Source organism: Pecten maximus, chromosome 12, assembly GCF_902652985.1.
Source record: "Pecten maximus chromosome 12, xPecMax1.1, whole genome shotgun sequence".
Classification (NCBI taxonomy): Eukaryota; Metazoa; Mollusca; class Bivalvia; order Pectinida; family Pectinidae; genus Pecten; species Pecten maximus.
This window is the reverse complement of record NC_047026.1, coordinates 38686907-38704353: the sequence shown is the minus strand read 5'-3', so window position 1 is coordinate 38704353 and position 17447 is coordinate 38686907. Positions and strand designations below refer to the sequence as shown.

General features: G+C 38.0%; 1 protein-coding gene across 1 annotated transcript in view; it reads right to left on the bottom strand.

Moving 5' to 3' along the window:
- Nucleotides 1-6344: 6344 nt before the first annotated feature.
- Nucleotides 6345-17447, bottom strand: part of LOC117339442 (chorion peroxidase-like) — a 34742-nt gene continuing 23639 nt past the window's right edge. The window contains exons 6-14 of the mRNA XM_033901022.1: nt 16646-16691; nt 11306-11415; nt 10346-10447; nt 9790-9882; nt 8668-9160; nt 7897-8121; nt 7449-7618; nt 7101-7203; nt 6345-6662 (exon numbers count right to left, since the gene is read on the bottom strand). Of these exons, the coding sequence (XP_033756913.1) occupies nt 6419-6662; nt 7101-7203; nt 7449-7618; nt 7897-8121; nt 8668-9160; nt 9790-9882; nt 10346-10447; nt 11306-11415; nt 16646-16691 (1586 nt within the window). The 3' untranslated portion in view covers nt 6345-6418. The remainder of the gene's footprint in view (nt 6663-7100; nt 7204-7448; nt 7619-7896; nt 8122-8667; nt 9161-9789; nt 9883-10345; nt 10448-11305; nt 11416-16645; nt 16692-17447) is intronic.

The window sequence follows — 17447 nt, the reverse complement described above, 5'->3', positions numbered from 1 at the left end:
TCCGAGGTCTAACCGATAACTGAGGGCTAAAACATAGGTAATATAAAGGCACGAGGCCTTCCGGAGGATAACTACCCGGAATCCTCGGAACCGTACCTCTCGTCCTACTAGAACTGTCCATTTGGAAAAAGTTCTCAGTTACTCTATAATCATAAAGTTTTTTAACTATTTTAAAAAAACATTGATAATGTCCCCTCTAGTTCTCCGATGTTGTAAAGATTTAGTCTTTCTAGGCGTTCCACATATGTAAGGTTTTTGAGTCCCGGAATAAGTTTTGATGCCCTTCTTTGAACGTTCTCGATCAGGTCGATATCTGCTACTCGATATGGGTTCCATACACTTGCCGCGTATTCCAGGTGTGGTCTGACGAGAGCTTTAAATAATAACTTGAACATTGACTCATCAAGATATACAAACGATCTTCGTATCAGCCCAACTATGCTGTTCGCTTTGTTTACAATGTTATGCAGATGAGTTTTGAAATTCAGGTCCTCATCGATGGTAACCCCAATGTCCTTTTCGTGTGTGATGTTTTCCAGCTGAATCCTCTCTCCTTCCTGTCCATTCATATAGTAATGTCTTTTCTTGGAAGCTTTTATTGATATTACTTCACATTTGTTGGAGTGGAATTTGAGTAACCATTTGTTCGACCAAATTTGGAGTTTATCCAGGTCCTCCTGGAGGATTCTCACATCTTCATCGTTCCTAATCCGTCTGTATAACTTTGTGTCATCTGCAAATTATTACAATCTGACAAAAAACTTAGGGGCTGTTGGCCAGTCTAGGCGCCTACATTGTACGTACATATTTTGACGGACTTCGGGAACATGTACTCGCCTCGTCTGTCATTACACTCAATATATAATCTATTGTTTGTATTGACAGACGAAGCGATTGCGTACATGATAGAAAAGGGTCGCTATAGATATATTCCCCGGAGTGAACGTTTATGTACACACTGTGAAACTCGCTGTATCGAGGATGAAACTCACTTTCTAGTATCGTGTACTAAATACAATGCTGATAGGAAGGAGCTATTTAATTTATGTTTTATGAAAGCTTTCATTTTTCAAATTTACACCCAGAACAAAAATACATCTGGTTGATGAATAATGAAGATGGGGATATTTTAAAGTTGTGTTATCTAATTTCATTATGTCAAATTTAAAATGAAACAAACTATTTCTGTATCCAATGTGTAATGATTTTGTAATAGCCAATCTAGCTGACTGTTAGCTGTTGTCAATATAGGTTTACGCTATCATCAATGTTAATACTGTCAGTGCTGTCAGGGTTACTGCCCCTGTACCGCAGTCAGGGTTACTGCCCCTGTACCGCAGTCGGGGTTACTGCCCCTGTGCCGCAGTCAGGGTTACTGCCCCTGTACCGCAGTCAGGGTTACTGCCCCTGTACCGCAGTCAGGGTTACTGCCCCTGTACCGCTGTCAGGGTTACTGCCCATGTACCGCAGTCAGGGTTACTGCCCCTGTACCGCAGTCGGGGTTACTGCCCCTGTACCGCTGTCAGGGTTACTGCCCCTGTACCGCAGTCGGGGTTACTGCCCCTGTACCGCTGTCAGGGTTACTGCCCCTGTACCGCAGTCGGGGTTACTGCCCCTGTACCGCAGTCGGGGTTACTGCCCCTGTACCGCAGTCGGGGTTACTGCCCCTGTACCGCAGTCGGGGTTACTGCCCCTGTACCGCTGTCGGGGTTACTGCCCCTGTACCGCAGTCGGGGTTACTGCCCCTGTACCGCTGTCAGGGTTACTGCCCCTGTACCACAGTCAGGGTTACTGCCCCTGTACCACAGTCAGGGTTACTGCCCCTGTACCGCTGTCAGGGTTACTGCCCCTGTACCGCAGTCAGGGTTACTGCCCCTGTACCGCTGTCAGGGTTACTGCCCCTGTACCGCTGTCAGGGTTACTGCCCCTGTACCGCTGTCAGGGTTACTGCCCCTGTACCGCAGTCAGGGTTACTGCCCCTGTACCGCTGTCAGGGTTACTGCCCCTGTACCGCAGTCAGGGTTACTGCCCCTGTACCGCTGTCAGGGTTACTGCCCCTGTACCGCAGTCAGGGTTACTGCCCCTGTACCGCTGTCAGGGTTACTGCCCCTGTATCGCAGTCAGGGTTACTGCCCCTGTACCGCAGTCGGGGTGTGGAGACGACAGGCGCTGGTACACCGTCCACGGACATTCAAACTGAATCAAATAGGCCGAGAGATTATACTTTGACATCGTCACCGTTACATCTTTGTTATCATCATTAAAATGTAACAATGTAACCCAAAAACATAGTTAAACCGTGATGGTTGCATTGGAATAAAAGGAAGTATCACGTTTATGTACAATGTGTGGTTTATAGGGAAGTATCACGTTTATGTACAATGTGTGGTTTATAGGGAAGTATCACGTTTATGTACAATGTGTGGTTTATAGGGAAGTATCACGTTTATATACAATGTGTGGTTTATAGGGAAGTATAACGTTTATGTACAATGTGTGGTTTATAAGGAAGTATCACGTTTATGTACAATGTGTGGTGTATAAGGAAGTATCACGTTTATGTACAATGTGTGGTTTATAGCGAAGTATTACGTCTATGTACAATGTGTGGTTTATAGGGAAGTATAACGTTTATGTACAATGTGTGGTTTATAGGGAAGTATCACGTTTATGTACAATGTGTGGTTTATAGCGAAGTATTACGTTTATGTACAATGTGTTATTTATAAGGAAGTATCACGTTTATATACAATGTGTGGTTTATAGGGAAGTATCACGTTTATGTACAATGTGTGGTGTATAGCGAAATATCACGTTTATGTACAATGTGTGGTTTATAGGGAAGTATCACGTTTATGTACAATGTGTGGTTTATAGGGAAGTATCACGTTTATGTACAATGTGTGGTGTATAGGGAAGTATCACGTTTATGTACAATGTGTGGTTTATAGGGAAGTATCACGTTTATGTACAATGTGTGGTTTATAGGGAAGTATCACGTTTATGTACAATGTGTGGTGTATAGGGAAGTATAACGTTTATGTACAATGTGTGGGTTTATAGGGAAGTATCACGTTTATGTACAATGTGTGGTTTATAGGGAAGTATCACGTTTATGTACAATGTGTGGTTTATAGGGAAGTATCACGTTTATGTACAATGTGTGGTTTATAGGGAAGTATCACGTTTATGTACAATGTGTGGTTTATAGGGAAGTATCACGTTGATGTACAATGTGTGGTTGATAGGGAGTATCACGTTTATGTACAATGTGTGGTTTATAGGGAAGTATCACGTTTATGTACAATGTGTGGTTTATAGGGAAGTATCACGTTTATGTACAATGTGTGGTTTATAGGAAGTATCACGTTTATGTACAATGTGTGGTTTATAGGGAAGTATCACGTTTATGTACAATGTGTGGTTTATAGGGAAGTATCACGTTTATGTACAATGTGTGGTTTATAGGGAAGTATCACGTTATGTACAATGTGTGGTTTATAGGGAAGTATCACGTTTATGTACAATGTGTGGTTTATAGGGAAGTATCACGTTTATGTACAATGTGTGGTTTATAGAGAAGTATAACGTGTATGTACAATGTGTGGTTTATAAGGAAGTATCACGTTTATATACAATGTGTGGTTTATAGGGAAGTATAACGTTTATGTACAATGTGTGGTTTATAAGGAAGTATCACGTTTATGTACAATGTGTGGTTTATAGGGAAGTATAACGTTTATGTACAATGTGTGGTTTATAAGGAAGTATCACGTTTATGTACAATGTGTGGTTTATAGGGAAGTATCACGTTTATGTACAATGTGTGGTTTATAAGGAAGTATCACGTTTATGTACAATGTGTGGTTTATAGCGAAAGTATCACGTTTATGTACAATGTGTGGTTTATAGGGAAGTATCACGTTTATGTACAATGTGTGGTTTATAGGGAAGTATCACGTTTATGTACAATGTGTGGTTTATAGGGAAGTATCACGTTTATGTACAATGTGTGGTGTATAGCGAAATATCACGTTTATGTACAATGTGTGGTTTATAGGGAAGTATCACGTTTATGTACAATGTGTGGTGTATAGGGAAGTATAACGTTTATGTACAATGTGTGGTTTATAGGGAAGTATAACGTTTGTGTACAATGTGTGGTTTGTAGAGAAGTATCACGTTTATGTACAATGTGTGGTTTATAGGGAAGTATAACGTTTATGTACAATGTGTGGTGTATAGCGAAGTATAACGTTTATGTACAATGTGTGGTTTATAGGGAAGTATAACGTTTATATACAATGTGTGGTTTGTAGGGAAGTATCACGTTTATGTACAATGTGTGGTTTATAGGGAAGTATAACGTTTATATACAATGTTTGGTTGATAGGGAAGTATCACGTTTATGTACAATGTGTGGTGTATAGGGAAGTATAACGTTTATATACAATGTGTGGTTGATAGGGAAGTATCACGTTTATATACAATGTGTGGTTTATAGGGAAGTATAACGTTTATATACAATGTGTGGTTGATAGGGAAGTATCACGTTTATATACAATGTGTGGTTTATAGGGAAGTATCACGTCTATGTACAATGTGTGGTTTATAGGGAAGTATAACGTTTGTGTACAATGTGTGGTTTGTAGGGAAGTATCACGTTTATGTACAATGTGTGGTTTATAGGGAAGTATAACGTTTATATACAATGTGTGGTTTGTAGGGAAGTATCACGTTTATGTACAATGTGTGGTTTATAGGGAAGTATCACGTTTATGTACAATGTGTGGTTTAAAAGGAAGTATCACGTTTATGTACAATGTGTGGTGTATGCCTTTGTCTTGTAGTTTTCAATGGTTATCACAGCCTTTTTTTTATCGATCAGAGCTGCCCGTCATGTATAGCATATTGGCTGAAATAGGGACTAATTCATAATAGTGGACCATACAGAAAAAGTAAGGAACTTCGCCCATGTGCAAAATTGAAGTTACGAGTCTGCATCTAAAGTAACTTGATTATTTTGATATTAGATCTTGACGTGATTTTTATGTTTGAGGTATATGTATCTCCTCAAAACTATTGTCATTGGAAAATAAATCTTACCGGATGAAATTCTGGCGACACTTTAATGACCTTAAACATTGGCGAAGTTCCTTACCTTTCTTTATATCATACTTAATCTTTAATTGGCGGTGTACAAATTCTCAGTCTCCAGCTTACGGATAGCCTCAAAATGACCAGATATATCCCAATGATGACCAACAGAATGAACAAAATGTGAAGAATGTTTTACATTGTTCTTTTTTGTTTACGAAGCTACACGAGGCAATGAATCTAGTTAGCCATGCTATAGGCTTGCTTACCTCCGACATTTCTTTGTCAGAAAACAATACATCTGCTGTTATCCTCTGCATTTACATGTAAGAAAAGACTATTCAGTATTGTGTGAGGTATGCCAACGCGACCAATATAAATCTAACGTATCCATTGCAGCTTCCGGTTCTCCCCTCTTTGGCCTTATCTTTTTGTTCTTTGTTTGGCGTTACGTCTCCTTTGGGATTTGTGTTGTCGCCAGTCCAAACAGAGAGCATTATGGGGTTTGTCTCCTAATCGAGACAAACTAAAGTTTATAAAATTGGGAATTATTTCTCTTTGCTTGATGGTTATCTTGAAATGAGCCGTACACATACATGCACTCGCACGCCCGTCCGCCTTAATGATAAGCGTGATGCTTGCAATGTTTCTTTCTCAGCTTCTCTAACTTGTGGTGTTTACTCATCCTGACAGATTCGATATTCAATGGTTTGTTCTTAACATTACGGTTTCTGTTATATATTTTGACTGCTAGCGAAGGACTTGACACATATTACAGAGATGAAAATTCATGAAGACCACGTGCACGGGGAAGTTTATTGCCGACATCGTGACCTCAATCAAAGTTTTATTCTTCCTTGTGCGATATGAATCTCTTTTTTTCAGAGAACGGAAAAACGTGAGTTTGACCTAGATTTGTATAGCGGAGGACATATCGATGAAGAAAACGACGACGCTTAGCCTCCCGGAACACATGGTCTTAGTTGATTTTTTTTTTTCAAGATTTTCCGTGTAAATCTATGTTTTGTTCATGTTTTGTCCTTGTGTTATCGATTCTTGGTAAGAACAAGTAGTTTTATATTTCATACCTTATTTTGGCATTTAGAAATGAATTTTGTGCTATCCACAGTAGTTGCTGAATATTAGAACACGAACTAGCTTCCAGGTACATGATGCTGTTCATGCTTTACAGAATCATTGTATTCTTATAACACACCACGCTGATAAATAACAGTGTAACTAGGAGAATAAACAACATATTATTTTATTACCAAGTGTCTACCATTAAAATCAAAGAGCGAATAACTTGGCGAGATGGCTGTTAGGCAGCTACTGCTGTGGTTTTGTCGGCTACAATTTCTGCGGTTGGTTTAACATCGGTAACAGTGTTAACTGTTTTTGACGGAACAGTTGGCTTTTCGGCAGCAAGCGTAGCTTCAGCAGTTGGGGGTGCTGATGACGGCAGTGGCGTTTGTTTTCCAGCCCACTTTGGTGTCCTATCGAGCCATTCTTTGAACTTTAAGTCGGGAAGGAAAGAACATGGAATATGGCGTGTGTGTCTCCCACTGAAATGATATACATCTTTCTGGTAATGCCATGTCGTATGTTTGGATGATAAAAATCAATCTGGTAAATAAAACCTCTTACAAAGTCTTATTTACAGTCTGTTCGATTTGTTATTAACCATATATTTCATACTGTGCTATTGATATGACAAGGTCTTTCCAAATAAACATGATTGAAGCACATTCTAAATGAGACTTGATTTAAAGGTAAGGCGTTATTTTAGGCGTGAGGCAGTGTACATATTTAATCCCTCATTATTATAGGTGTGAGGAAGGTGAATGTCACACTGATGTATCTTACACCTTTAACACCTTGGACACCTTGGACACCTTACCTTATTTTGGGTGTGAGGCAGTGTACATATTTAACCCCTCATTATTATAGGTGTGAGGAAGGTGTATTTCACACTGAGGTATCTTACACCTTGGACACCTTACCTTATTTTAGGTGTGAGGAAGGCTGTTCGTTGGATATCCGGGATGTCCATATTTTCACAAATCAACTTTGATAACTCTATTTTCTTAATAGAATCCAGCTGGCCTAGAAATGAACAGACATACTGTAAGTACTCGTTAATGTTGGGGGATCACAGAATTAGTGATCGTTCTACATGGTGTATAAGAATAGGTCCGCACAAATTACAGAGGCAGACATATAAAGGGATGATGGACAAATGAAGTCGTTAGAGGGAAGTAAAATGCTAAATTAAACGTACCTTAAATGATAATTATATTCAAGCAATTGTCTCAAACAACCGAAGGTCATGGACACAAGCCAGTACCTACCCGATGTGAACCCTGTCGTTGTGTCGTTATTTTCGTACCAGTAGCGGTCTCCCACCCTCAATGCACTGAACTGTCGTGAAATGATACATGCAAATGTTGGTCCAACACTTCCACCGTCAACATGGACCTCCGATACTCCACCAGAATATAAGTCGATATCATTGGGGCTTCTACAAAGAGAATGAAACCATAACATAATATACCCAGTGCTGACTGGAAATGAGTTTCATTTTCTCTAACAAATCATCAACAGTATAACTTAAATGTATGCCTACCAATACTTAAACAGCTAGAGATGCAGATATGTGAATTTATGTTGGTACATTCTATCTATTCCTGAGTAATTGAAGAGTATGAAAAAATCATTCATGTAGTTGCATATGCCTATCCAGATGTGTCATAAAGACAGCCCGACGTTACAAGTATCACATGATACTGACAGCCTCACCTGTACAATTCGCTCAATACGGCTGCTGTTTCGTTGTCATGATCTGCTAAGCCACCATTTCGCTTGACTTCGAATGACGTCACTTCCGACAATCCGCACCACTTCCGCCAAGTGTTATAAGATGGCAGTCCCTGTTCACGTCCTCTCTGAATATTGATTGAAGCCAAATCCAGGCTGATATTTTGTAACATGAAAAGTTTATCGCGGACGCCATCTTCAATGTACCTAGAGAAAACAGACAGATATACCATTATTTCACATCGTTGGTCTACATTGGTACTACTGGAAAATATCACTTGTACTCTGTATGTCAGTTGCCTAACTCTAGACGGACGTTAACCATTTGAGCTTCCTTGGCACCAGTGTTCCGTCCAGTCTGGATCAATTCCGGTTCATCTGCAACGCACTAAATTCGCATCTCGTACCATACTTTATACCCGGTACAAGATTGTTATCCTTTGTTCACTAATTTTCATTTTGCACTTAAATATTTTAATCAATTTAGACTTGGTAGTTGTCGTATCGTTATTTGGCATAATATGCATCAGGATAAGTGCTCATGACATCACGTTAATTTAGTTCAGCTCAAAGACCATTCTGAGATAAGCGGATGTGGGGACCTCATTAATTATCTTAGTGTGACCATATTTTCTTTTCTTGGATCACGACAACATTTTTATTCTGTATCTATAAGCACTAGACAATGGAGATATATAAAGATAGTGTACATGTTTACGATAAATGAATCCATTTACACGTAGACGTAATTACCTATCGGCCATGGGACTCGGATCCGTGATCAGCCACCTAAGAATTCCCTCGTAACCAAAATGCTTGCTTCTTTGTAGGTAGTATGGCTTGTGGAAGGTCTTTTCAATGACCACACCCTTCTTCTTTTCAAACTTAGGTCCAATGTACGTTTGTTTTTTAGGGATTTGAGAGTGTCCAAATCTGAATGCTGCAGCTGCAAAGCCTGTGGCGACACCCCCGTCAACGTAGTCCTTGTAGGACACGATGTGTCCAAATTCTGTATCGTCAAGGTTATAATAGTTAACCAAGGGTTTTCCTATAATCAAAGGCAGGTATTCGTTGTATGTGATGTGTTGGATGATAGCGGCGACGATCTTTCTCGTTTCTTGATAGAGTTTTTCGTCATCCCACATCGGATTGATCTCGTGCAGCTTCAGAGCAATTCGGTTGTGCTCGCGCATGAGCAGAGTATGTAAGGCACCAATGGAGGCCACTAAATTCGAACGCTCATCACCTAAAAAAATATTATGTCTTTGTAGTATACAGCTGTAGTTAGTTTATTAAGATGGTACTAAATCTCAAAATAAAGCATGTGCAATTCGCCATTGCAATAACAAGCATAGCTTAGGGCATTTTATTACGTTATTTTTTCGTTATTACATGGTAGTTTTGAAGGCGGATATCAAATTCTTAAAACAAATGCAATTGTTTTGTTTAAAAAAAACTACGTGAATTACTTCGTTTATTTAGCATATCTAATCCAATTTCACATTCTACATTCTTATATGGTGATGGTGTAATGAATTATCATGTGGTAATAATGCAAAATTTTCTGATATGGTGATAATATAATGAATTTGGATATGATAATAATGCAACATTGCCTTATATGGTGATTATATAATGAATTTGGATATGGTGGTGATGCAATCTATATTTTTATACCTGATAATATAATGAATCCTCATACGATGATGGAGTCATAAACCTTTTTTATCGTAATGTTGTAATGCATCCTAATCTTTGAAAATTGTGTAATCCAATCAAAATTATCAGTAAAATATACGTAAACTCCACATTTACATCTTTTTATAAACAAGGTTGTGTTGCTCTACTTTCAGAACAACAAAAATACATGTATACCTGCCATTTGGCATTGTTGTCCTTTCCTCTGCAGAATACAGTTGTCATTTCCGGCTGGAGGAAGAAGGCCGTGGTGGCCTTCTCGTAGGAGACCTGTTGCCAAGGTAACAATAAATAACGTAGTAAAAATTACTGAAAATGGCTTATAAATATATATTTCGTTGGGGAGTTCATTGAAAAACATATAACAGATTAGTCAAATCTGCCCGCTGTTAACGCTGTTAACGCTGCTTACATTAAACCAGAGAAATTGTTCATGATCATAAAACGAAATGTCTCTTTTAGACAACAAAATACACATATATACTATTCTCCGTCTGACGGGAAAAACAACTTGTGTTGATTAAGATTTCCGTATGTTTTGTTCTGTTAATGTCTGACAATAATGCGACATTAGATGACGGTATCAGCGCATTACTCTAGGGTAGTACACGTCTCCTTTATAGTAAGATAAGACATGTTTTACCAAAGGTCAGTCGACATGACAACAGTGACCATTGAAGTACATTTATAAATCTATCTTTTTTAACCTTTATAAAATGTGCCACATACATACCATATTCCATTTTACGTAAGCGACTTTCCTCTGCCTGGGTCGACCCGTAAATTGCAGAGCCATCGAGGTATGAAGTGACCTTGTTTATTGGGCGTCTCTCACCTGATAATTAAGACACATTTACTGAACAATACCTGGTATAAGTGGTTGTCTAAAGAATAAAAAGCTCCATCAAGGAAACACAATAACACAATTCGTCTCGCCAGGACTCGCAACAATAATAAAAACAAATTGTAAGACTCGTTTCATTAGATATCACATGTAATGAAAACTCATCTAAGATCCTATATTTATTAGACGTATTGAAGCGAAAAAAGATGCCAAACAACGGAGATAATTAGATAAAGATTGCAATTATAACATAGACTATCAATATGATATTAGGGTAACATACATATATAACAAAGTATCATATATTAAGAAACACAAAGTGAAAAGGAAATTATAATTGTAATATATACAGTAATAATATGGTATATTTTGAAACGCAAAATAAACGTCGTCAAAATGCAAAAAAAAAACAAAGCAGGCAAACAAAGAATAAACTCTTACCTTACCTATCCCTACGGCTGTCAAACATATTTTTTCAAACGTTGACAGTGAGCGATATATTGTGGCAAATATGAGAGAGTATGAGGTATAGTGCAAACAACAACTGGTGTAGAAATTATATTACTTACCACATGTGGTATCTTACTTACCACCTGGTGTATCATGTGGTATCTTACTCGCCACCTGGTGTATCATGTGGTATCTTACTCGCCACCTGGTGTATCATGTGGTATCTTACTCGCCACATGGTGTATCATGTGGTATCTTACTCGCCACACGGTGTATCATGTGGTATCTTACTCGCCACATGTGGTGTCTTACTCGCCACATGGGGTATCATATAGTATCTTACTCGCCACATGTGGTGTCTTACTCACCATATGGTGTATCAGGTGGTACTAAACTCACCAATAGAGCACTCTGGTCCCGCGCCCGGGGCCGCCCGGACAAAGTTCATACAGGAGGAAGACTGGAAGTAGGAGTCGTCTAAGGGTATGTCGATAGGTAAACAGGCGGGGCTGTGTTCGAGAGAGGAAACATTAATGGTGGTAGATCAGACAATGGTACGAATGGAATATGTTCGTACAGTTAGATAGAGTTATACAGAGTAACGCATACAAAGCTCAATATAGACAGGTTATATAGAGTAACGCAAAGTTCAATATAGACAGGTTATAAAGAGTAACGTAAAGTTCAATATAGACAGGTTATATAGAGTAACGCTGGCAAAGTTCAATATAGACAGGTTATATAGAGTAACGCAGGCAAAGTTCAGTATAGACAGGTTATATAGAGTAACGCAAAGTTCAATATAGACAGTTTATAAAGAGTAACGCAAAGTTCAGTATAGACAGGTTATATAGAGTAACGCAGGCAAAGTTCAATATAGACAGGTTATATAGAGTAACGCAGGCAAAGTTCAATATAGACAGGTTATATAGAGTAACGCTGACAAAGTTCAGTGTAGACAGGTTATATAGAGTAACGCTGACAACGTTCAATATAGACAGGTTATATAGAGTAACGCTGACAAAGTTCAATATAGACAGGTTATATAGAGTAACGCTGACAAAGTTCAGTATAGACAGGTTATATAGAGTAACGCTGACAAAGTTCAGTATAGACAGGTGATATAGAGTAACGCAGGCAAAGTTCAATATAGACAGGTTATATAGAGAAACGCAGGCAAAGTTCAATATAGACAGGTTATAAAGAGTAGCGCTCACAATGTTCAATATAGACAGGTTATATAGGGTAACGCTCACAAAGTTCAATATAGACAGGTTATATAGAGAAACGCAGGCAAAGTCCAATATAGACAGGTTATATAGAGAAACGCAGGCAAAGTTCAATATAGACAGGTTATATAGAGTAACACAGGCAAAGTTCAATATAGACAGGTTATATAGAGTAACGCAGGCAAAGTTCAATATAGACAGGTTATATAGAGTAACGCTGACAAAGTTCAATATAGACAGGTTATATAGAGTAACGCAGGCAAAGTTCAATATAGACAGGTTATATAGAGTAACGGTGACAAAGTTCAGTATAGACAGGTTATATAGAGTAACGCAGGCAAAGTTCAATATAGACAGGTTATATAGAGTAACGCTGACAAAGTTCAATATAGACAGGTTATATAGAGTAACGCAGGCAAAGTTCAATATAGACAGGTTATAAAGAGTAGCGCTCACAATGTTCAATATAGACAGGTTATATAGGGTAACGCTCACAAAGTTCAATATAGACAGGTTATATAGAGTAACGCAGGCAAAGTTCAATATAGACAGGTTATATAGAGAAACGCAGGCAAAGTTCAATATAAACTATTAGAACAGAAACGCACCATTTTAGTTTTTATTATTTTTTTTTTTTTCATGAAAAAAAAATCAAAATAATATTATTTACAATAGTGGCTTGATTTTTTCGTTTGCATTCTAACTTTTTTTTGGGGGGGGGGGGGGGGGGGGTGTCAAGGCATTCTTTTGAAATATTTAACACGCTGTAAAATATATAAGAATGTGTATATATATAATAACTAATGTACATTATTTTGTAACAAAAATTCCGTTTATACCGTACATCTGCCTGTAAACGTCACTTTTGTTTCCGTATTTGTTAATATTCATACTTGAATCATTTAAACGTGACCTCGTATAGGTCACTATATTAATCTGTAAATCTTGACTAAATGTGATAAATGAATGTCTATACAATTACATCTGTTAAGGTTGTCCCGCTTCACAGGGTGTTATATCATTATAATATACTGAGACAATTATATGTTTCGTTCGCCCCCTTGACTAGGTGTTATATCATTTCGTTCGCCCCCTTGACTAGGTGTTATATCATTTCGTTCGCCCCCTTGACAAGGTGTGATATCATTTCGTTCGCCCCCTTGACTAGGTGTTATATCATTTCGTTCGTCCCCTTGACTAGGTGTTATATCATTTCGTTCGCCCCCTTGACTAGGTGTGATATCATTTCGTTCGCCCCCTTGACTAGGTGTGATATCATTTCGTTCGCCCCCTTGACTAGGTGTTATATCATTTCGTTCGCCCCCTTGACTAGGTGTTATATCATTTCGTTCGCCCCCTTGACTAGGTGTGATATCATTTCGTTCGCCCCCTTGACTAGGTGTGATATCATTTCGTTCGCCCCTTTGACTAGGTGTTATATCATTTCGTTCGCCCCCTTGACTAGGTGTGATATCATTTCGTTCGCCCCCTTGACTAGGTGTTATATCATTTCGTTCGCCCCCTTGACTAGGTGTTATATCATTTCGTTCGCCCCCTTGACTAGGTGTTATATCATTTCGTTCGCTCCCTTGACTAGGTGTTATATCATTTCGTTCGCCCCCTTGACTAGGTGTTATATCATTTCGTTCGCCCCCTTGACTAGGTGTGATATCATTTCGTTCGCCCCCTTGACTAGGTGTGATATCATTTCGTTCGCCCCCTTGACTAGGTGTTATATCATTTCGTTCGCCCCCTTGACTAGGTGTTATATCATTTCGTTCGCCCCCTTGACTAGGTGTTATACCATTTCGTTCGCCCCCTTGACTAGGTGTTAGATCATTTCGTTCGCCCCCTTGACTAGGTGTTATATCATTTCGTTCGCCCCCTTGACTAGGTATTATATCATTTCGTTCGCCCCCGTAACTAGGTGTTATATCATTTCGTTCGCCCCCTCCCCCCTTAATAGATCTATAGATCTGATATCATTCTGCTGTACTGAGAAACCTAGGTGCATCTGCATTGAACATCTTTCCTTCCTATACATGTGTTATATATACAGGCTATAATTACGATAGCTGTACATACATGAACATTTCATTTCCGTCAAACCAATGCTTTAGTTACATGTCATATTTGCATAAAATTATCATATTAATTTCTAATGAAAATGCCAGTTGATGGCGGTTAATGGCGAGACTCCGTACCAAGCCGTCACAGGAACAGTGTATAACGAACATTGTCATCTTATACAAATTTTCAATCAAGACTGATTGTACAATGCGTTGATGTTTGTTATTAAGACGATTCCAACAGCATGTATGTTTAATAAAGATGAAACTTAGACAAACATTCAATATCAAAAAAGAATTAATGAAAACATACTTTTAGATTACCAACATAATTCTAAACAATAAATTAAGCTAACCATACTACTGTATAAAACAATGCCGATCATTTAATATACATCATCTACCTGTAGGTCAAAGTATCTGTTGTCGGCTTTGTTGATGTACTGTATATTAGTTGACTATGAGCAATAAAACACGTTCGGTTATGACTTAAACCATTATATTTATAGTATAGACTATCTGTTAATGATAAGATAATGATTATCATTAGTGAAGTATAGCTTTTTTATCTGGAAAACTTCAGTGAACACACAGACCCAGCTTACCTAATTATATAAGGCATGATTATCATATTTATATCATTACACTTACCACAGTATTACATTTTGTATGTATGTATTCCATATGTTAATGTCAAAATATATACAATAACTGTATCATAAATGTTTAAATACATTTCTTTATCTAGAGAATTACATGTAAGAACGTATGCTACAATGTTAATTAGCGGAACATGATGCCGACTTTATATTGCTGCCTTACTGAAACATGCTGCCGAAGACACCCAGCAGGACCCCTCACCCGGTCACATTATACTGACAACAGGCAAACCAGTCGCCCCACTCCTAAAATTCCGAGAGGTGAGCGGGATTATTTTCTACATTTGTGTACAGTATGTATCAACCGTCAAGGATTATTAGTCTATCTGTTTCCTCAGAATCCAAAGATTGTATAATCATACCCATGAGTTAATACCACACTATTTGAGTATTATTCAACTCCCAAGGCATGAAATAATCATTAAAACTGTTGAAAGGCCCCCAGTTTACACCACATGTGGAATAAACTCTAAATGCGTTTTTTGACTGGTTGACACGGTGACCTTCGACAGGGACTATTTTTAACCACGTGGTTGAATGAGTTCTGATTGGCTAGTGTTTGAAAGCCGCTTCACGAGGTCCCGGAAATGATAAAGCACAAGTAGTTTGCAGATGTTTTCTGATAAAGAATTATATAGATTTCTATAAATTTATTGCTTTTAAAATAAACACTTGCTTGTTTTTTGTTCGTTTTGTAATATATTGTAACATTTTCACAAATTTCCGAAATTGTCAGTTTTTCAAATGAATTAGCAGCATTTCACTTGAGGCCTTATCCTTACAGCATTACTGATATTGTGAAAAGAAAACACGTTGACCCAAAACCGGTCAATTAATCCTCAAAATAGCTTTTTAATTGTGGTAGAAACAGGTCACACAAATACGTGTTGTTGTATATAGTAATTCTGTCACTCTCGAATACTCGCTAAAGCTCCTGTTTTTGTAACTTTTGGAAAAATAGCTAACTGAGGTGAAATACCAAAAACAACAACCAACCGTTGTGTAACATTTATACAGTGATTTTACAAGAGAAAGGAATTATTCATAGTAAAGAGGTTTATATTTTTAAACAACACTTTTAAATGAATCAAATATATAATACGTAGCCACTCTAAGACACTATTGCAATTTTGTAATTACCCATACAGAAGAAGAAAATTGTTTAGAATGATAGTATAAGATCCCAAAATTAGTCGCCTTGTACGATCATCCAACTGGGTGAATAAAGGGTACAATTCCTACACCCCTGCCTGCAGTATAGTCCCAAATTTGAAATGAAGAAGGCCGTGACATGTAGATGTAAGCATGCTAAGTAACTGTGACATGGATATTTAAGGGTGTATGCTAATCTGAACATTGTCATGACATGGAAGTGTCATAAATGGTATGCATGCTAGCTTACTGTGACAAAGAGACTGAAGGATGCATATAACACTGTACCTTCATGTGAAAAAAACTTTAAAATATTTATGTAGCTATATTGCTGTGACAGGAAACGGTAAACGTAACTTGATATGTCCTATCGGAGGTATTCCCAGAACTATTCAATATGGACTTGGAGACAAAAGTCAATGAGACGGAGGTACAGTGTTCCATCAGCTGATCCCTCGTATTGATTCTCACTTATTTATGACGTCATTAATTCGGAAAGCACAGGGACTCGGCACCCATAAATCATGTTACACTACTGTAATGATATGAGTATGTGACATGGTATCGGGCGATCCGCGTATCACGTTCCTGTGGAAATGAGAAGCTATATGGTTATACGTTTGTACTTACTTGGTACTGTCTCGTCCACAGCAATCGAGTGAATTGCCGTTATCGTCTGAAAAACGAAAATCATATTACATATAGTTTGTATTAACAAAAATTGATATCAGTGCCATTAATAATTACATTAATAATTACATTGATAATTACATTGATAATTACATCAATAATTAGATAAGTATGTTATATTCTTTGACAGTTCATGTGGAAATTTATATTCATTTATCTATGTATTTATTTATTTATTTATCTGTTTATTTATTTATTCATTAACAAATTTTGTTTCGGTGTCAGTTTACGAATAAAACTGTGCCAATTAAGTTAATTGCAAGAACATAATCCTAATTCCATATTAAAAATCTTTAAAACACAAATTTCCAGTTACCAACTATCTTTTATATGCATGCTAACATTATACAATAAGGTAAACCACGACAGGTGGGACCCAGTGTAGCATACAATAAGGTAAACCACGACAAGAGGGACCCAGTGTAGTATACAATAAGGTAAACCATGACAGGTGGGACCCAGTGTAGTATACAATAAGGTAAACCACGACAGGTGGGACCCAGTGTAGTAAACAATAAGGTAAACCACGACAGGTGGGACCCAGTGTAGTATACAATAAGGTAAACCACGACAAGTGGGACCCAATGTAGTATGCAATAAGGTAAACCACGACAAGGGGGACCCAGTGTAGTATACAATAAGGTAAACCACGACAGGTGGGACCCAGTGTAGTATACAATAAGGTACACCACGACAGGTGGGACCCAGTGTAGTATACAATAAGGTAAACCACGACAGGTGG